At 41.0% G+C, this 22688-nt stretch overlaps 1 protein-coding gene across 5 annotated transcripts in view; it reads left to right on the top strand.

Annotated features, from left to right (window-relative positions):
* LOC126335441 (endoplasmic reticulum-Golgi intermediate compartment protein 2) overlaps positions 1-22688 on the top strand; it is a 99368-nt gene that overhangs the window by 63673 nt on the left and 13007 nt on the right. For all 5 annotated transcript variants that reach the window (XM_049998723.1, XM_049998726.1, XM_049998728.1 and 2 more), the window contains exon 5: positions 7549-7799. In XM_049998723.1, coding sequence (XP_049854680.1) covers positions 7549-7799 — 251 coding nt within the window. The remainder of the gene's footprint in view (positions 1-7548; positions 7800-22688) is intronic.

Raw genomic sequence — 22688 nt, 5'->3', positions numbered from 1 at the left:
GGTTTCTGGGGGTAACAGACTGGGTACGGATTCCAGGCGTTCGAGAAAGTGGTTGGTGTCTTTGATGAAGGATGGGAGACTGCATGTAATGGGTTGAAGGTGTTGATCTACGTAGGCAGAGATACGTTCTGTGGGGGCTTGGTAACCAGCTACAATGGGGCGGCCAGGATGTTTGGGTTTGTGAATTTTAGGAAGTAGGTAGAAGGTAGGAGTGCGAGGTGACGGTGGGGTGAGGAGTTTGATGGAGTCAGGTGAAAGGTTTTGTAGGGGGCCTAAGGTTCTGAGGATTACTTGAAGCTCCGCCTGGACATCAGGAATGGGATTACTTCGGCAAACTTTGTATGTAGAGTTGTCTGAAAGCTGACGCAGTCCCTCAGCCACATACTCCCGACGATCAAGTACCACAGTCGTGGAACCCTTGTCAGCCGGAAGAATGATGATGGATCGGTCAGCTTTCAGATCACGGATAGCCTGGGATTCGGCTGTGGTGATGTTGGGAGTAGGATTAAGGTTTTTCAAGAAAGATTGAGAGGCAAGGTTGGAAGTGAGAAATTCCTGGAAGGTTTGGAGAGGGTGATTTTGAGGAAGAGGAGGTGGGTCCCGCTGTGATGGAGGACGGAACTGTTGCAGGCAGGGTTCAATTTGGATAGTGTCTTGGGGAGTTGGATCATTAGGAGTGGGATCAGGATTGTTTTTCTTCGTGGCAAAGTGATATTTCCAGCAGAGACTACGAGTGTAGGACAGTAAATCCTTGACAAGGGCAGTTTGGTTGAACCTGGGAGTGGGGCTGAAGGTGAGGCCTTTGGATAGGACAGAGGTTTCGGATTGGGAGAGGGGTTTGGAGGAAAGGTTAACTACTGAATTGGGGTGTTGTGGTTCCAGATTGTGTTGACTAGAATTTTGAGGTGTTGGGGGGAGTGGAGCTGGAAGTGGGAGATAGAGTAGATGGGAGAGACTGGGTCTGTGTGCAATGAGAGGAGGTTGAGGTTTGTTGGAAAGGTTGTGGAGGGTGAGTGAGTTGCCTTTCCGGAGGTGGGAAACCAGGAGATTGGATAGTTTTTTGAGGTGGAGGGTGGCATGTTGTTCTAATTTGCGGTTGGCCTGTAGGAGGATGCTATGTACAGCCGGTGTGGATGTGGGAGAGGAAAGATTGAGGACTTTGAGGACTTTGATTGTCCTATGCACCCTCCCACCACCACCTACTCCAGTCCTGTAACCCGGAAGGTGTACACGATCAAAGGGAGAGCTACATGTGAAAGCACCCACGTGATTTACCAACTGACCTGCCTGCACTGTGATGCTTTCTATGTGGGAATGACCAGCAACAAACTGTCCATTCGCATGAATGGACACAGGCAGACAGTGTTTGTTGGTAATGAGGATCACCCTGTGGCTAAACATGCCTTGATGCACGGCCAGCACATCTTGGCACAGTGTTACACCGTCCGAGTTATCTGGATACTTCCCACCAACACCAACCTATCCGAACTCCGGAGATGGGAACTCGCCCTTCAGTATATCCTCTCTTCTCGATATCCGCCAGGCCTCAACCTCCGCTAATTTCAAGTTGCCGCCGCTCATACCTCAACTGTCTTTCAACAACTTCTTTGCCTCTGTACTTCCGCCTCGACTGACATCTCTGCCCTTAACTTTTTGCCTTTAAATATGTCTGCTTGTGTCTGTGTATGTGCGGATGGATATGTGTGTGTGTGTGTGCGAGTGTACACCTGTCCTTTTTTTCCCCTAAGGGAAGTCTTTCCGCTCCCGGGATTGGAATGACTCCTTACCCTCTCCCTTAAAACCCACATCCTTTCATTTTTCCCTCTCCCTCACTCTTTCCTGAAGAAGCAACTGCCAGTTGCGAAAGCTCGTAATTCTGTGTGTGTGTTTTGTTCATGTGCCTGTCTGCCGGCGCTTTCCCGCTTGGTAAGTCTTGGAATCTTTGTTTTTAATATATATATATATATATATATATATATATATATATATCCTGAAGAAGCAACCGTTGGTTGAGGAAGCTTGAATTTTGTGTTTGTTTGTGTGTCTATCGACCTGCCAGCGCTTTTGTTTGTTAAGTCACATCATCTTTGTTTTTAGATATATATACAAATCAGTTGTTTTTACTGAGAAATTCATCAGTGGAGTAGGAGGAGTTGGCCACCAACCAATAAATCCTTTAGGCTTCTCTTAAACTGAATTTCATTGGTTGTTAAGCTTTTTATGGCTGCTGACAAGTTATTGAAAATGTATGTTCCTGAATAATGCACGCCTTTTTGCACAAGACTAAGTGACTTTAAATCCTTGTGAAGATTATTCTTATTTCTGGTATTGATTCCATTAATTGAGCTGTTGGTATGAAAAAGTGATATATTTTTAATGACAAATTTCAGTAAGGAGTAAATATATTGGGAAGCAGTAGATAGTATCCCTAGTTCCCTAAACAGGTTTCTGCAGGATGTTCTTGAGTTCACACCACATATAACTCTTACTGCACGTTTTTGTGCCCGGAAAACTTTAGCTTGGCTTGATTAATTACCCCAAAAAATAATCCCATATGACATTATGGAATGAAAGTAAGCTTAGTATGCCACCTTTTTCATTTTTATACCCCCTGTGTCTGACAAAATTCGCATTGCAAACAGAGATTTGTTAAGATGCTTCAGCACTACTGTGGTGTGCTCCTCCCAGTTGAATTTATTATCAAGCTGTAATCCCAAGAATTTAACACTGTCCACTTCTTCTATCTTCTTGTCATCGTATGTTAGACATATACTCGTGGGACACCCCTTACAAATACTGAACTGCATGTAGAGTGTTTTTTCAAAGTTTAGTGACAAAGAATTGGCTAGGAACAAGTGATTAATGTCCACAAATACTTTATTAGCTGATCTTTCTAAGACTATGCTTGATTTCCTATTTATTGCAATGTTTGTATCATCGGCAAACAAAACGAACTTGGCATCTGGTAATGTTACTGTTGAAAGGTCATTGATATACACAAGAAAAGGTAAGGGCCCCAAAATGGAACCTTGTGAGACCCCACATGTAATTAGTTCCCAGTTGGATGATGCCTGATAGCTTGATACCTGTCTCTTTTCTAATAACACCCTTTGTTTCCTGCAGAGATATAAGATTTGAACCATTTTGCAGCATTTCCTGTTACACTATAATACTCTAATTTACTTAAAAGGATATTGTGATTTACACAGTCAAATGCCTTTGACAGATCCCAAAATATACCAGTTGCCTGCAATTTTTTGTCTAATGAATTAAGCACATTTTTACTGTAACTGTAGATAGTGTTCTCAATATCAGAACCTTTTAGAAATCCAAACTGTGACTTTGACAGTATGTTATTTGAGATAAGATGGTTATAAAGCCGTATGTACATTACTTTTTCGAAAATTTTTGAGAATGCTGGCAACAGTGAAATTGGACGGAAATTTGATGCTATTTCTTTATCTCCCTTCTTAAACAGTGGCTTAACTTCAGCACATTTCAGCCATTCAGGAAATATTCCACTGATAAATGACTGGTTACATAGATAGCTTAATATGTTACTTAACTCAGAATCACATTCTTTAATTAACTTTGTTGATATTTCATCATACCCACTCGATGTTTTTCATTTTAAAGATTTTATGATGGACATTATTTCTGTTGGGGTAGTGAGGGTCAAATTCATATTATGGAAGTTGCTTGAAATTTCTGGTCTGAGGTATTCCATAGCAGCATCTACCGAACCTGACAACCCCATCTTTTCAGTAACAGTTATAAAATGTTTATTAAAAAGTTCTGCGACACTATACACATCTGTCACCAATGTATCATTTAGTCTTAATGCTATTTGTTCCTCTTCATGTCTGGTTCTACCTGTTGCCTCCTTCACTATATCCCATAATTTTTTTTTTTTTTTTTTTTTTTTTGTTATCTGATATGACTATCTTTTCCTTGTAATATATTTGCTTTGACATCCATATTACAGTCTTTAATATTTTGCAGTATTTCTTGTAATGTGCTATAGCATCAACATCGGAACTGTTTCGGATTGACAGATACAGTTTTCTTTTTGTTTTACAAGATACCCCTATTCCTCGAGTAATCCATGGCTTTTTTGTAGACTTTGCTCTAACCTTGGTAAGTTTAGGGAGAAAACAGTGTTCGAATAAGGTAAGCACTTTATTAGCAAAAGTGTTATATTTTTCATTCATGCCATGAGCACTGTAAACATCAGGCCAGTGAATGTCTCTGAGGAGTGTCCTAAAATAACCAATTTTTTGCCTTATTGATTATCTCTTGAGCTTAGATTTAACAGATATTATCCTGTTCAGCATTAACATTTAACAGAAAGAACTGCATGTCATGGTCTGAGAGGCCATTGACTATTGGTTTTGTAATTGGCTACCCTAGTGGGGAACTTTACAGTGGGAATTAAGTTGAATGATAGTGTTACTAACTCAAATAAGTTCTTATTGGGAGAGTCTGTAAGGAAATCTACATTGAAATCACCAGCAACCACTATTTCTTTGTTTTTGGTTGTTAAATGGGCCAGTACAGCTTCAAGGTGGTTTACAAACAGATTAAAGTTACCTGCAGGTGCTCAATATACACTTAATATTATGAAGGATTTTTTGTGAAATTCTAATGCTGTTGCACATGTTTCCATATGCTGTTCTAGTCAAAATTTATGAATGTCTATGTTCTTAAATTTATGACAGTTCCTAATGAATGTGGCAACTCCTTCTTTCTCCATCTCTGATCTACAAAAGTGAGATGCTAACCTAAACCCTGTAACACTTAAAAGTTCTATACCAGTGGTCAAATGATGTTCAGAGAGACAGATTATGTCAGCTGGGTTTGAAGACTCTAATTCATCTATGCAGATAGTTAATTCATTAATTTTATTTCTCAGTCCTCGAATATTTTCATGCAATAAAGATAGCTGACATTTCACATTGACTGAGTTAAAATTTGGTTGAGTTATAATATCTGCTGACTGTTGAAAATTCTTAACCAATAGCTGTTTATGTTGATGTAATATGCTGGAATTACATTTTTTGATTTCTTTCTCAACTTGAGGTTTGTCTCAGTTCTAACCTCTCTTAAAATTTGCTTTCTTTCTGTCCTCCCTACCCTAAAAAAGGGTCTTTTCTGAACCCTATAACCACTGGTATTTTACCACTCATGACAGTGCCTTCCCCCTTTAACTTTCCTGCTATTTCCCCAGCCAATTTACCCTTCCTTTTCCTGTTGAGGTGAAGGCCATGCACCCTACATAAGCAGCCATTCCAGCTCCAGTAATTCCCTTGACAGAAGAGTTCAAATGAGGTCGGTCATGGCGCCCAAGAACAGATACAAACTCAACACTAGTATGCTTCGATGCTGATACAATCTCCGCCAGGTCACACTCTATACTGTACCCAGGATCTCTGTCAATACTGTTACCACCCACCCACTATAACCATGGTATCTTCCTTAGTGAAATCTTTGCAAAATGATCCTAAATACTCTGTCACCTGCTCCAGACCAGCACTAGGTTTAAAAAAATTGGTGACCTGGTATTCTGATCCTAGTTCATCCTGCAAAAGTTGGCCAACACCTTTCCATGGGAACTACCTAACAACAACACTTTCTTTCTCTTTACTGATTTCCCTACATTCTTACTTTCCAATTTGCTGCTGAAAGTTTGTTGTGCCCTGTCTACACCTGGAACTGCTTGAGGCTCACCAGCTTCTAACTGAAGCAACAGGTCAAATCTATTTTCCACATTCACCATGAAGCTGTCAGACCAAGTTCTAGACCTGTTCCTCCTGTTGCCTGTTGCCACGTCCCACCTCTCTTTACCCATCTCTCCCCTCAACCTGTCAAGACCTCCCCTGGCCTTGTCTAACTCTGCCTGAAGGGCGGCAATTTTCCCCTCCTGTTCTAGTATCTTCCTGTCTCTACTACAAATCCTACAAAACCACTGATGAGTCTCATTTACTTCTATTCCCACGCCACTACAGTCACCCACATGGAATAAACTAGAGCACCCATCACACCAAAGCCCCGATCTAACAATTCTATGGCAAGTCAAGCACTTTTCACTCATGATAAACATAATGGTTTATTAAGAATAAGTCAGTTAAATTACAGATAAACACGAAAATTCGGTTACACAAAATTGCCTTATACGCAACTGTGTGTAAACAAAAACAAAAGTGCAAAGTTTCTGAAACAACAACTTAAACTTTACGCTACTTTCCAGAAATGCTAGTTAAATAATGAAGAGGTACGCTAAGTTAAATTGTTGAGGAGAGCAAGGAACAACTAAACAAAATTCTGTAGATTTGCTGCAGCAGAACGTAAACAGAAAATACGACTGTACAGTCTTTTCGCGTTTTCTGCTTTTTTATGTATAGAAAAATTAAACTTTTAATGCTACACTTAAAAGGCACACTAATACACCTATTTACCACGTAATCAGTACTAATCTATATGTTTTATAGTCTAACAAGACTTATCTTTACGAGAACACCAAAACTCACGCTAGTCGCCTGGCTGCAAGTATTTTGAAATGAATAAAGTAGGTTGTTCGCTAAAAGTGCCCTTTAATTTATTAAGTTGGAAGAGAAGATAGAAATCTATCAGTTACCACACATCAACTAACTACAATCCTACATACACATAGTACAAAAAGAGTTCATTTCAGTCCATGCTTTATTGTTAGCTACAGTATTTTGTGGATTAGGCCTATACTTATAACTGTAGAATTACCATATTTACTGTTTTGTACTGTTTTTAAGCAGTAGGTTATAATGGAAGGTTATGTAACAGACAATTCAGACCAATTCAGTTATAAAGTTTATTGCCTTTTTTATATGAGCACCATTTGCCACTACTTCACATAAACCAAAACAAGTTTGCTATAATTTTTTCAAGCTCAACAAAGACTCATCTGCCAAAAGAACAATCCCTCTTTGGCCTGTCATCAAGTGTACACTTTGGCATGCCCATTGCAACAGAAAAAATTATTTGTAATGTATTATTTTTTTTTTAAATATTGTCACATTACAGGATTTTATTACCATATCAAGTTGTAATCTGCATTTACACCTAAACTGTGCCGTTTGAGGAATAGGGCAGAGTGAACGGCTGTAAATGTCTATATGTTGAATATTGATAATATTGAATATCTGTAATATGTTTGTAAAATTGTTAGCTTTGACTGTGAACTGACTCCAGAAAGACTAGTATTAAGAATGCACTTTGATTGTTCCAGCTTGTACAATTTTTGGGTACTTATATTACTTGACTTCTCCAATAATTCACCAGGCATTTTTAATGAAGTATGTATTGCATTCATATTATTTAGTTATCTTCATAAATTGATGTTGAATGAATTAAGCCTGATTATTACACAATTCCAGGTTTATCTCGGAAAGAATTTCTGTGCATGAAATCTCTTTCAATGAGCTTGCATTTTACTTTAAGTTCAGATATTTAGCTGCTACATTTGTGTGTAAATATGCTGATATCAATTTATTTACTAATTCTTTTTACTTTCAGGAATGTTCTCCCATCAGGACCTCCAAATGCATGTAGAGTATTCGGTAGCCTAGTGCTGAATAAAGTAGCTGGCAATTTCCATATTACTGCTGGCCGTTCACTTTCCTTACCTCGTGGGCATGTTCACATTTCAGCTTTTGTCTCGGATGCTGCATACAATTTTTCTCACCGTATTAATCGTTTCTCATTTGGGGATCCCAGTCCCGGAATAGTTCATCCCCTGGAAGGAGATGAAAAGATCACTGAGCAGAGTGAGTATACTTAACTTTTGAAATTTTTATTTCAGTTTCCGAAACTTAGCAAGATTATTAGAGAACGAAAGCTGAACCATAAAAAAATCTTTTTGTTAAGTAATGAGAGTATTAATCAGATGTTGTCAGCCAAGTTTGATTCCATCAGAACAGTTGTGTGCAACAACTGTGGTGTATTTCAAGAAAGGAAAAGGGATTCAGAAATCAGTCACAAATCCAATCTGTATTGTATTGCAGATCTAGACTTCAGCTATTGAATAGTTATCCTCCAGCTATTGAAACTATCCTCAGTGCTAAAAAATACAAGCAATTATACAGGAATCAGTAATTGAAAGATGTAACCTAAAACCACATTTCATGATAGTAGTAACAACATATTAAGTAACGTACTGCTTAGACTGTGTCAAGCTTGTGACGACACATGTTACTATACAACCTTAACTTGCCAGATTCTAACTGAGGCTGTTGCTCACAGAGCAGTTCAAGCAGCCACAGCTTAAGTCATATGGCTAGAGCAATGGCCTCTGTACCACTAACATCAATGCAAAATTACTTGCTCAATTTTTTTGTGTAACATTTATATTAAAATTAAAAAATTGAAACCAAGAAACCAGTATTACAATTAAATACTTTTGGGCTAAAGGAGATCTCTCACCAAAAGCAGGAGCATTGGGTTATCAAGAGAAAGAAAACTTGCTAGCTTTCGCAGTTATCTTTTGGCATGCTAGAGTAAAACACACACACAATCACCCGCCTATGTCCCTTCATTGTGCCAGCTGGATTAACAGTGACATTGGTGCATTTTGGCAGGTAGACCAGTTGTGGCTGTAGTGTTGGGTGGGGTGGGGTGGATAGGTAGATGGAGAGGATGGCATGCGGCAGGGAGAGGCACTGTGAGAGGGTGGCTAGCAACTGGGAAAGAGGCAGCTGGTTTGTCATCGAGGAATGTGAGAGAGAAGGGTAGCAGGTGTATGATCTCAGCACATAATTCATGATTGTAGGGGTCAGCAGGAAGTGGCACACACTGAAGGCAACATGGGGATGTGAATTGGGAGAGAGCAACAGGACAGAAGAAGGGGAAGCTCTTGGGTGAAGGCTACGGGGTCAGCGGGTTACTTGAGTTTGAAGCTGAGACACTAATGGGGGTGGAGGATTGTTTTAAGGACATCTCCCATCTGTGTAATTCAGAGAAGCTGATAATGGAGGGAAGGATCTAGATGGCCTGGGTTGCGAGCATTCATTGAAATTGAGCATCTTGTACTCAGCTACATATTGTACCACCGGGTGGTCAACTTTAGTTTTTGCAACTGTTTAGCGGTGGTCATTCATCCTGGTGGACAGCTGGTTGGTAGTCATACCAGCACAAAAAGCACTGCTGTTTGCTTTCACAGTTGGTCAGACTGAGGGACAGAATAAGCCTGTGATGGGACTAGAGTAGGAGGCACTGGGTGGGTGGATTGGGCAGGTTTTGCACCATGATCTAGTACTGTGAGCGGCAGTGGCATACGGATGGACTAGGATGTTGAGGAGGTTGGATGAGCAATGGAAACCACTTTAAGAGGAGTAGGAAGGATCTTGGTTAGGATGTCCTTCATTTCAGACAGGATAAGAGATAATCAAACCTCTAGTGAAGTATTGTTCCAGTCCAGGGTGATACTGGGTGATGGAGGAGGGAGGCACCCCCATGTAACTGATTTTTGGGCATGGTGGGAGGATTGGAGATGTGTGAGGATATGGCACCCAAAATCTGTTTGTGAACTGGGTTTTTGGAGGTACTGCCTGTTTGTGAAGACCTTTGTGAGGCTTCCAACATACTGTGCAAAGGAGTTTTCATCACTGCTGATAAGTCATCGATGGGTGGCAAGGCTGTATGGGAGGGAATTTTTGGTGTGGAAGGGATCGCCAAAATGCAGTAATGTTGGGGGTTAGTGGGTCTAGTGTGGACAGATGTGTGTATGGAGCCATCAGAGAGATGGAAGCCAACGTCCTGGAAGATGACGCATTGGGAGAACAGGACCAGGTGAAATGGATCAGATGGAATTGTTAAGATTGTGAAGGGATGACTGTAAGGTGTCTTGGTCCTGAGTCCACATCACGGAGGTATAATCACTAAATCTGAACCAGACTAGGGACTGGGAGTTTTGGGAAGCTGTGAAGGTTTCCTTGGGATGGTCCATAAACAGGTTGGCATAGAAAGGTGTCATGAGGGTTCTCAAACTGTGCCATGGATTTGTTTGTGTGCCTTCCTGTCAAAGGAAAAGTAGTTGTGGAGCAGGATATATTGGCAAGGCATATAAGGGATGAAGTGGTGGGTTTGGAGTCTGGAGGATGTTGGAAGAGAGAGTGTTTGTTTGTGGCAAGGTGATGGGCATGGTGTACAAAACCACCTGATCTCCTTCAAAATACTCTCCATTACAACTAATACATTTGTCCAATCAGTGCTTCCAGTGTTCGAAACATTTTGTGTAGTAATCTTTAGAAATGGCTGACAGCTCTTCACTAGGTGTTTTTTTGTTTTTTTTTTTTTTTCCTTTACCCTACCCCCCCCCCCCCCCCCCAAGACTTGTTCAGTGTTGTCAAATTTTCATGCCCCTTTTCATGTGTGAAAATAAGAAAAAAGTCATTCAGAGCCAGGTCATTCAAGTAAGCTGCATGGAGCAGCAGAACCATGCCATTTTAGCCAAAAACTGTCTAACAGAGATGGCTGTATATGCAGGTGTGTTGTCATATTGGAAGAACCAATGTCCTGTCTGCCCAAATCTTCCATTAAAATTTGTTGAACCAAGCTCCAAGATAAGCTACTAATCTGTGACAGTTGATCAGTTGTCTGTTGCTGGTTTGTGAGCGCAAGTTCTCAAAATTTTTCAATATTATCGCTGATTCGGGCAATTGATGGATGTCCAGAATGAGGTTTTTCATCAGTCGACATGTCAACATTTTCAAATCGAACAAACCACTTGTACACTTTATCTTTTTTCCATGGCATCATCTTGGTAAGCTGTTTCCAACATTAAAACAGTTTCAGCAGCATTTTTACTGAGTACAAAACAAAATTTCACAATGTTCACTTGAACTTGCCTTTGTAAAAAACGAAAAAAGAACAGTGGTATTCTAGCCCCTTCCCCCCCCCCCCCCCCACTTGTATGGGGAGGTGGCATCAGCAATGATGACTAGGGATTCAAGAGGTAAAGGGGTGGGGGTGCATATGGTGATGAGTCGTGAAAGAAGTGCCACTGCTCTGATTATATCTCATGCTGCCCTAAAGAGAGGGACATCCTGCACAAGATCTTCCCTACCCTGCCTGAAGTGGTCTAGTCCATCCCATCACAGGCTTATCATACCCTATCAGAGGGCACGTCACCTGTGAAAGCAGCCATGTCATATAGCAAATTTGCTGCAAATACTAACAGTTTTTTATGTCAGTTTAATTAACAGCCAACTGTCCACCAGGGTGAATGGCCACTGCCAAACTGTTACCAAAACCACAGTTAACCACCTGGTGGGACAACATGGAGCTGAGCACATGTTCAGTTTGAATGACTGCTTCCCAACCTGAGCCATTTGGATCCTTTCTTCCACTACCAGTTTCTTGGGACTATGCAGATGAGAGTTATCCTTACAACACATCCTCTGATTCCATTATTGTCCTGGTCCCAGTCGCAGGTAAACCACTGATTTCACACCTTTACCCAACCATTTCCCCTTCCTCCATCTTCTCATACCTCCCAGTTAATATCTCCACATCACCTTGAGCATGCGACACTCCTGACCAGCCCCCCTCAATCATGCATGATGTGCTGAAACCACATACCTGCCACTCCTCCCTCCAGCATTCCTAGCCAGCAAACTGCCTTGCCTCCCCCTCAGCTGCTAGCTACCCATTCCCAGTCCCTCTTACTCCCTACTACCTCCCTCTCCCTCTACCCACCCCATCCGACACTACCCTCATCACAACCAGTCCACCTGGGAAAATACAGCATTGGCACTGTTAGTCCAGCCAGCAGCAGGCAGTGGCATAGGTCTCCAAAAGCTAGCAAGTTTCCTTTCTTTTGTGTGTGTGCCCATCTGCTTTTTGGTGAGTGGTCTCTTTTATTCCAAAACTATTCCCATTCTAAAGAATTTTTCTACATTTATTGCACTTAAAATTTTTGGCATAAAGCAAACACATGTTAATATTACATATCCAATTGAACAATGGAAAATCCAGGATGGAATGTAACAATATTAACGTTATCTCTAATATTACAACATGTATTTGCTTTGTGCCAAAATTGTTAATTGTAGTAAAGGTTACTTGCTTTTAGTTTTTTTAATTTAATATCAATTTCATATAAAAAATTAATGGGTAATTTTTGTTGATGATAGTGGTATAGATGGTGTTTCTCTACCCATATTATGTAAGCAGTGCCTGTTTGTACTGCTGTATACACAACAGTCTCAGTGAAAATCTGGCTATGTACATGTGAAAGTCATATAGTAACATGTGTTGTCACAAGATTGACAAGTCTATATGACTGAGTTTAAATGGTACATGAACTAATATGTTGTCACTGCTATTGTAAACTGTGATTTTAGCTTACATCTTTTAATTACTGATTCTAATATAATACTGTATCTTGTGTTTTTAGCACTGAGGTCAGCTTAAATCTAGATCATCAGTAAAATACAGATTGAATCTGTGACTGACTGCTGAATTCCTTCTCTTTTTTTGAGATGTTGTCAAGTTAAGTTTTCCTTTCAGCAAACGTTTTATATTTAATCATTTCCAAATATCTCAGTAAGTATCACCATGCAAGGTGGCATAGTGGTTAAGGCAATGGTGTATATTCAGAGAAGAATCCTGATTCAATTCTCCATTTAGCCACTTGGTTTTAGGCTCCTATAGTTTCCCTAAACCATTTAAGGCAAATGCACATATGCTTTCTTACAAAAGACTTTGTTAGATTTATTACTCCATAATTGTTTGGTTTAATGATGTGTTCCATCTCTAATGACCTTCTTGTCATGATATTCCTTCTGTTCCTAGGGTAGTATCAGTGCAGTGTTGAAGGAAAGTCTTTACTGTGGACCTGTGATAAAACTAATAAATTGCATGAACAATGTATGAATTTTGTATAAACCAGCAATTAAAGGAAACAACAAGTTTACTGTTACCAGTCACCATTTATTTATCTCCATGACACATTTCAAAGGTTTAAACCTCTATCATCAGGTGGATTTACATTTGTTAGTATGATGTGTGTGTGTGTGTGTGTGTGTGTTAAGATTTTTGGAGGAACTTGCAGCAATGTCTAGTTGAGAAACAAAACACTATATTGGAGCTTGGTTTTCGGTGTCTTTTGACAAAAAACGTTTTGTCAAAAGAAACCATGCTCTAAAATAGTGTTTTGTTTCTCCACTAGACAGTGCCACAAGTTCCTCAAAAAGAAATTGTAACACAACACACACACAAATGTCATACTAACAAATGTAAATCCAGCTGATGATGGAGGTTTAAACCTTTGAAACGCATTGCGGAGATAAATATACAGTGACTGGTAACAGTAAACTTGTTGTTTCATTTAATGTCAATAACAGTCACAGTAAAGCCTAATCTAAAATGTTCGTATTTAAAGATAAACCAGTAAAATATTCAAAAACAGTGAATGTTATATACCAGGCTCGTCCAAACTGTGCCCTTGGGGCGCTAGCACCCGCGATTGCCAGCGACCATCGCCCCGGTCGAATTCGTGTGTTGTCGCAGTGGCCGAGCCGTGTCGCTTAGCTGGCCGTGCGGACCGAACAACCGCCCACCATGCCTCTCGATCTTATACCATTATAAGAAACAACCACGGGTTTGGATATTTTTCTAGCCGTGTATAACGTGTTAGAGACAATGGGTTTAAAATTGGAACGCCTGACCAGTGTAACAACGGATGGAGCCCCTGCGCTACGAGGGATACGCACTGGGTTCCTGAGTTACGTCACATCTTAAATGGCTGAAGTGGCTGTTCCTTACTCGCGGCAGTCCATCGTCTGATAGACCAGGAGGCACTTTGTGCGAAGATTTCCAACATAAAAAAATGTTATGGACACAGTTCTTCGAACAGTTAATTTTCTTCAATCGCATGGACTCACACATCGGCAATTTAAAGAATTTCTGTCTGCTATTGAAGCGGAATACCCGGAGATCCCCTACCACACCGAAGTAAGATGGCTGAGCAGAGGAAAGGTGCTTCATCGGTTTTTCTCCTTGAGGAGTGAAATAAATACCTTTTTGAAATGAAAGGATGTCCAGAAGAATTACTTTGTGATCCTAAGCGGGTGGCGAATTTGGTTTTTTTGAGTGACCTTACTGGTCATTTAAATACTTTGAACATTTCACTCCAAGACAAAAATCACTCTGTTGCTGATTTACTGCAGACGATTCAAGCATTTAAAAAAAACTTATTTTATGGGGAATACAGTTGTGCGAGAAGAATTGTGGACACTTTCCTGCACTAGACAGTGTGGATTTTTCAGATTATGTTCAAATCATATGCGAATACAAGAACAGTTTGAAAATAAATTTTTGGAGATAAGTGAGGTTCAAGCGGCCTTATATATATTTGTTAGCCCGTTTTCCCTTCAGGCATTGGACGTCTCGTAAGTGCTTCAACTAGAGCTGATTAACCTGCAGTGCGATATCTGCCTGAAGAACCGCTTTCTTATTTGTAAAACGTTGGATGACTTTTACAGATGTCTTCGAAGAGAGAAATATCCTCTTTTGCACAAGCACGCGGCCAAATTTCTCTCAATGTTTGGTTCTACGTATATTTGTGAGCACTTTTTCTCTCTTTTAAAGCTTGCTAATACTAAGAACCGTTCATTGCTGTTGTTGTGATCTTCAGTCCTGAGACTGGTTTGATGCAGCTCTCCATGCTACTCTATCCTGTGCAAGCTTCTTCATCTCCCAGTACCTACTGCAGCCTACATCCTTCTGAATCTGCTTAGTGTATTCATCCCTTGGTCTCCCTCTACGAATTTTACTCTCCACGCTGCCCTGCAATACTAAATTGGTGATCCCTCGATGTCTCAGTACGTGTCCTACCATCCGATCCCTTCTTCTAGTCAAGTTGTGCCACAAGCTCCTCTTCTCCCCAATTCTATTCAATACCTCCTCATTAGTTATGTGATCTACCCATCTAATCTTCAGCATTCTTCTGTAGCACCACATTTCAAAAGCTTCTATTCTCTTCTTGTCCAAACTATTTATCGTCCATGTTTCACTTCCATACATGGCTACACTCCTTACAAATACTTTCATAAATGACTTCCTGACATTTAAATCTATACTCGATGTTAACAAATTTTTCTTCTTCAGAAACGTTTTCCTTGCCATTGCCAGTCTACATTTTATATCCTCTGTACTTCAGACGTCATCAGTTATTTTGCTCCCCAAATAGTTCTTTACTTGGTGATAAAAATTTGACTAATTCTTTGAGGTTAGCAGTCTCATGGAATATTGTGCCAAACCTAGACAAAATCGTTTCCTCGAAATAGAAAAAAGTGTAAAATATTAATTGTCTTCTTCAACAATGTTGACTGTAAGAATCAAAGAGCTTTATAACCTTGATTCTATTTTTAATAAGTTTTCAAACTTAGTTAAAATTATTACGTACAAAATAGCAAACTAAGGATCCAATTTATAAACTCTCAAAAGGGATACAAAAAGCTGTAGCATGAAGTATAACAAAAAATATTTACTTGTAACTACTAACAGTAAGAATGAGACACTATATGCCTTACTATATCCCTTAAATAAAACTATTTCTAAAATAGAATACTTTGTTTATGTTGGATCAGACTGCGGGGCAGTCCGGTGCAGAGCAGTGCTATGTGGTTTTACTCGCTCCGCAGCTCTCGCTCTCTCTCTCTCTCTCTCTCTCTCTCTCTCTCTCTCTCTCTCGCTCTCTCGCTCTCTCCTATACCGACACTAGCGACACACAGTCGCGAATGGGGTGCTTAACTACACTGCCTTGCACCCGCGGGGCACAATTCTTGGATGAGCCTATTATATACAAAAGCCAAATGAGATTTATGGTCAATCCACAGAAGATTTATTTATTTATTTATTTTGGAAGATTTTACAAGAAAAGCCTTCAGTAACCATTGTGACAGAATCATAATACAAGGGCTGTTCAAAAAGTATCCAACTTTTATTTGTAAAAACAGTCTTTATTCAGATACAGTTGTTGGATGTTAGCATGTTCAGAAATCTCCTTGAGCTTCTACATACCTTTCCCAATGCTGCTGTCACTGCTGGAAGCATCGCTGGAAAGTCTCTTTTGGTATAGTGTACAGCTACTCTATCAAATTCTGCATATTGTCTTCCCTATTCTCAACTATGGTCCCTTTCAGAGTCTCTTTCAGTTTAAGGTGAAGTCAGAAGTCACTTGGTGCTAGGTCAGGGGAATGGAGGGGTCAGTAAACCATAGCCATGTCGTGTTTGACCAAAAAGCTCTAAATTAATTGAGAACTGTCTGCAGGTGCATTATCTTAGTGGAGGTGCCAACTGCCTGCTGTCCACAAGTCCATCCGTTTGCATCTCACTGCTTCATGAAAGTGATGCAGAACATCTGGGTTGTACTCATTATTGACAGTAGTACCTTCTGGGAGGTTACTGATGAAGGACCACACCATTGGAGTCAAAGAAGATGGTCAGTCATGACTTTCACATTGCTGCAGATATGCCTCACTTTCTTGGGCCTCAGGGAGGATGGATGCTTCCATTGTGATGACTGAAACATTGCTCCTAGGTTGTACCCATAAACCCAGGACTCATCTTCTATGGTCACTGAGTGAAGAAAGTAAGACTACTGTTCATAGTATCCTGCATACCTTGTGTGGTCTCTGAATGAAGTTGCTTCTGCTCAGTTGTTAGCAACTTTGTCATAAATTTTGCTGAGGTCAAAATATTCCATTAAAATAGAATGAATAAATCCAGTTCTAATTTTAACCTTGTTTGCACGCTCTGATCAAGATTAATCAATCCTGCATCACTAGGATCCTTACTTGATCAATAACAACCTTATTTGTGGATGTTGAGGGCCTCCTTGATGTGCTTTGCTGTTCACTGGTGAGCGGCCATCTTTGAATTGTTGTATCACTCCCTTATCTATATGGTACCCCAAACACTTGTCAAATCTTGCAGGTTGTTTGAACTTGAGAATCGCCAAGCTTAAAACAAAATTTGATGCACTAATATTTTTCCACTTTTTCTGTCATTTTGCCAACAACACAAAATATGGCGACTACCACTTACAGGTGTTCACTTGTGAATGGCTAGCCAGTGACTGTTTGTTTCTGCGGGCATGAAAAAAAATCAGGTATGTACACTATGTATGCCTACAAATATAGAGAGCAGCCATGCCGCGATACCATTGTTGTTTTCAGTAATAAAAAAAGGTCAGATACTTTCTGAACAGCATACATACAGTGCTCTCCCAAAACCTTAGGATGTTTCGCAATTATTTTAAGGCTGCTAGTGGCACAACCACCAATGTTCAGACTTCTGTCAATGACACAGAGCCAAAATAAGCATAGCAAAATGAAAACTGAAATGCTGAATTCTGGTTTCAAATGTAACCCAGTATTCCTAACACTCAATTAATGTTCCAATGTAAAGATGAATTACGTTGTAATAAATACTGATCGTATTGGGAAGAGATAAAATTGTTACAATTAAACTAGGCTGCAGGACCTACTGCTGTCCACATCAAATTTTACACACACACACACACACACACATTATATATATATATATATATATATATATATATATATATATATATATATATATATATATATATATATATATATATATCACTTTTGAAGGCCAGACATACCAACAATTAAAGGGAACAGCCATGGGTACCAGGATGGCCCCCTCGTATGCCAACCTATTTAGGGGTCGCTTAGAGGAAGCCTTCTTGGTTACCCAAGCCTGCCAACCCAAAGTTTGGTACAGATTTATTGATGACATCTTCATGATCTGGACTCACAGTGAAGAACAACTCCAGAATTTCCTCTCCAACCTCAACTCCTTTGGTTCCATCAGATTCACCTGGTCCTACTCCAAATCCCATGCCACTTTCCTAGACGTTGACCTCCATCTGTCCAATGGCCAGCTTCACACATCCGTCCACATCAAACCCACCAACAAGCAACAGTACCTCCATTATGACAGCTGCCACCCATTCCATATCAAACAGTCCCTTCCCTACAGCCTAGGCCTTCGTGGCAAACGAATCTACTCCAGTCCTGAATCCCTCGACCATTACACCAACAACCTGAAAACAGCTTTCGCATCCCGCAACTACCCTCCCGACCTGGTACAGAAGCAGATAACCAGAGCCACTTCCTCATCCCCTCAAACCCAGAACCTCTCACAGAAGAACCCCAAAAGTGCCCCACTTGTGACAGGATACTTCCCGGGACTGGATCAGACTGAATGTGGCTCTCCAGCAGGGATACGACTTCCTAAAATCCTGCCCCAAAATGAGATCCATCCTTCATGAAATCCTCCCCACTCCACCAAGAGTGTCTTTCCGCCGTCCACCTAACCTTCGTAACCTCTTGGTTCATTCCTATGAAATCCCCAAAAAACTTTCCCTACCCTCTGGCTCCTACCCTTGCTACCGCCCCCAGTGTAAAACCTGTCCTATGCACACTCCCACCACCACCTACTCCAGTCCTGTAACCCGGAATGTGTACACAATCAAAGACAGAGCCACGTGTGAAAGCACTCACGTGATTTACCAACTGACCTGCCTACACTGTGATGCTTTCTATGTGGGAATGACCAGCAACAAACTGTCCATTCGCATGAATGGACACAGGCAGACAGTGTTTGTTGGTAATGAGGATCACCCTGTGGCTTAACATGCCTTGGTGCACGGCCAGCACATCTTGGCACAGTGTTACACCATCCGAGTTGTCTGGATACTTCCCACCAACACCAACCTATCCGAACTCCGGAGATGGGAACTTGCCCTTCAATATATCCTCTCTTCTCGTTATCCACCAGGCCTCAATCTCCGCTAATTTCAAGTTGCCGCCACTCATACCTCACCTGTCTTTCAACAACATCTTTGCCTCCACACTTCCGCCTTGACTTACATCTCTGCCCTTACTCTTTGCCTTTAAATATGTCTGCTTGTGTCTGTGTATGTGCGGATGGATATGTGTGTGTGTGTGTGTGTGTGTGTGTGTGTGTGTGTGTGTTTGTGTGTGCGCGCGCGCGCGCGTATATACCTATCCTTTTTTCCCCCTAAGGTAAGTCTTTCCGCTCCCGGGATTGGAATGACTCCTTACCCTCTTACTTAAAACCCACATCCTTTCATCTTTCCTTTTCCTTCCCTCTTTCCTGACGAAGCAGCCGCCGGTTGCGAAAGCTCGAAATTATGTGTGTGTGTGTTTGTGTGTTTTATTCATTGTGCCTATCTACCGGCACTTTCCCGCTTGGTAAGTCTTGGAATCTTTGTTTTTAATATATTTTTCCCATGTGGAAGTTTCTTTAGCGCGCGCGCACACACACACACACACACACACACACACACACACACACACACACACATATACAGACACAAGCAGACATTTCTAGAAAGAAACTTCCACATGGGAAAAATATGTTGAAAACAAAGATTCCAAGACTTACCAAGCGGGAAAGCGCTGGTAGACAGGCACAATAAAATAACACACAAACACACACACAAAATTATGAGCTTTTGCAACCGGTGGTTGCTTGGTCAGGAAAGAGGGGAGGAGAAGGTAAGATGAAAGGATGTGGATTTTAAGGGAGAGGGTAAGGAGCCATTCCAATCCCGGGAGCGGAAAGACTTACCTTAGGGGAAAAAAGGGATAGGTATACACTAGATCGCGTGTTGCACACACACACACACACACACACACACACACACACACACACACACACACATCCATCCATACATATACAGACACAAGTAGACATATTTAAAGGCCAAAGGCCTTAGGTAGAGAAATGACACGCTTAAAGTAGTAGATGAGTTTTGCTATTTGGGGAGCAAAATAACTGATGATGGTCACAGTAGAGAGGATATAAAATGCAGACTGGCTATGGCAAGCAAAAAATTTCTGAAAAAGAGAAATTGGTTAACGTCGAGTATAGATTTAAGTGTAAGGAAGTCTTTTCTGAAAGTAACTGTATGGAGTGTAGCCATGTATGGAGTGAAACATGGACGATAAATAGTTTAGACAAGAAGAGAATAGAAGCTGTCAAAATGTGGCGCTACAGAAGAACGCTGAAGATTAGATGGGTAGATCACATAACTAATGAGGAGGTATTGAATAGAATTGGGGAGAGGAGGAATTTGTGGCACAACTGGACTAAAAGAAGAGATCACTTGGTAGGACATGCTCTAAGGCATCAAGGGATCACCAATTTAGTGTTGGAGTGCAATGTGGAGGGTAAAAATCGTAGAGAAAGACCAAGAGATGAATACACTAAGCAGATTGAGAAGGGTGTAGGTTGCAGTAGTTACTTGGAGATGAAGAAGCTTGCACAGGATGGAGTAGCATAGAGAGCTGCATCAAACCAATCTTTGGACTGAAGACCACAACAACAACGAAACGAATACATGAACATCATCTTCCTTACTCCTCACATACTGCACATATACTTTGTATCGTCCACCTGTGGCAGTACACTATGTTATCAAAAGTATCTGGACACATGGTTGAAAATGACTTACAAGTTCGTGGTGCCCTACATCGGTAATGCTGGCCCACCCTTAGCCTTGATGGCAGTTTCCACTCTCGCAGGCATACATTCAATCAGGTGCTGGAAGGTTTCTTTGGGAACGGCATGATGTTGGTTGGTGAGGCCTGGCAGGAGGTCTCTGTTCCAAAACATTCCAAAAGTGTTCTATAGGATTTATGTCAGGTCTCTGTGCAGGCCATTCCATTACAGGGATGTTATTGTCATGTAACCACTCTGTCACAGGCTGTGCATTATGAACAGGTGCTCCATTGTGTTGAAAGATTCAATCGCCATCCCCGAATTGCTCTTCAACAGTGGGAAGCAAGAAGGTGCTTAAAACATCAATGTAGGCCTGTGTTGTGATAGTGCCACACAAAACAACAAGGGATGCAAGCCCCCTCCATGAAAAACCAGACCACACCAAAACACCACGGCCTCCGAATTTTACTATTCGCACTACACGCGCTGGCAGATTACGTTCACCGAGCATCCGACATACCCACACCCTGCCATCAGATTGCCACATTGAGTACCGTGATTAATCACTCCACACAGTGTTTTCCCACTGTTCAATTGTCCAATGTTCACACTCCTCGCACCAAGCCAGGCATCGTTTGGCATTTACCGGTGTGGTGTGTGGCTTTTGAGCAGGTGCTCAACCATGAAATCCAAGTTTTTTCATCTTCCGCCTAACTGTCATAGTACTTGAGTGGATCCTGAAGCAGGTTGGAATTTCTGTGTGATGGTCTGGATAGATGTCTGCCTATTACACATGACGATCCTCTTCAATTGTCAGCGGTCTCTGTAAGTCAACAGACGAGGTCGGCCTGGTACATTTTTGTGCTGTACACATCCCTTCACGTTTCCACTTCACTATTGCATCAGAAACAGTAGGCTGAGGGATGTTTAGGACTGTGGAAATCTCACTTACAGACGTGTGACAAAGTGATACCCAATTATGTGATCACGTTCGAAGTCAGAGAGTTCCGTGATGTGTCCCATTCTGCTCTCTCACAATTTTTAATGACTACTGAGGTCACTGATATGGAGTACGTGGCAGTAGGTCACAGCATGACTCACCTAATATGAAAAATGTGTGTTTTTGAGGTGTCCAGATACTTTTGATCACATAGTGTATATGTTTAAATATCTCATGAAAATTTCTTCTCCAAGTTGTATGTATCTCCCACAATAAACCAGAAACTGGCTCATTATTTACTTTGCTAGAACAAATGATGTAATTGAGATCACAATGTGGCTGTAATTATGTAATGGCTTCTTCATTGTTGTGCGGCAGTGATCAGAACAAAACATTGGCAGCATAAAGTCTTCCAGTTTCTACCATTTCAGGGCTAAGGAGTCCAGGAATCTAGTGGTACACAATCAGTAGGCATAATATGGTGTGATTGAAGCAAGTGACACAAGGGAGAGGAGTGGTGCAGAGGAAGCACGTTTTGTAATAAGTGTCTACCATCAATGTCGATAGTTAGCTTTTTTTTTACGAGGAGGAGGAGTAGTTTTATGTAGTACTCGCGATGCATTGCTAATTACATCATCTTCCTATAGATATAAATAAAATGTTGTTAGAAGTAAGCAGTACCTATTGTCTCAGTGACTCATTATGCAGTTTAATAAGCCACCTACAAAAACTAAATATCATTAATCTTCTGTCATTTAAAAAAATAAAAGTGTTCAGAGAAAAATCTCTTTCATTCTAAAGTTTAGTTAGGTGCTAATGTTTTTAACAGGGGTGAGGGGAGGGAGGGGGGGGGGGGGGGGGGGATAGTAGCCAATATCTTATTGCACTAGCGATAACAGCCTCAGAAAGGTAAGGAACCACTGCTGTAAAATGTTTGACTTCGTTTACAGAGTGCCACAGTCCCATGCATCACATCATCACTATCGATGTGAAGTCCTCGAAGGTGTTCTTTAAGTTTTGGAAACAAATGAAAATAGGATGGGGCCAAATTGGACTGTATGGAGGATTATTGATGACAATGAACCAAAGACATTGGATTGTTGAGATGTTGGAGCATTTGTGTGCGGTCTGGCATTGTCATGCTGTAGGAGACGGTACTCTGTGTGTGGACGGTCTCTTCAAATTCACAATTTGATTGCAGCGTGCTGTTTCC

This window comes from Schistocerca gregaria, chromosome 2, assembly GCF_023897955.1.
Source record: "Schistocerca gregaria isolate iqSchGreg1 chromosome 2, iqSchGreg1.2, whole genome shotgun sequence".
Lineage (NCBI taxonomy): Eukaryota > Metazoa > Arthropoda > Insecta > Orthoptera > Acrididae > Schistocerca > Schistocerca gregaria.
The sequence above is the reverse complement of the archived record's forward strand: the minus strand, read 5'-3'. Positions and strand labels throughout refer to the sequence as shown.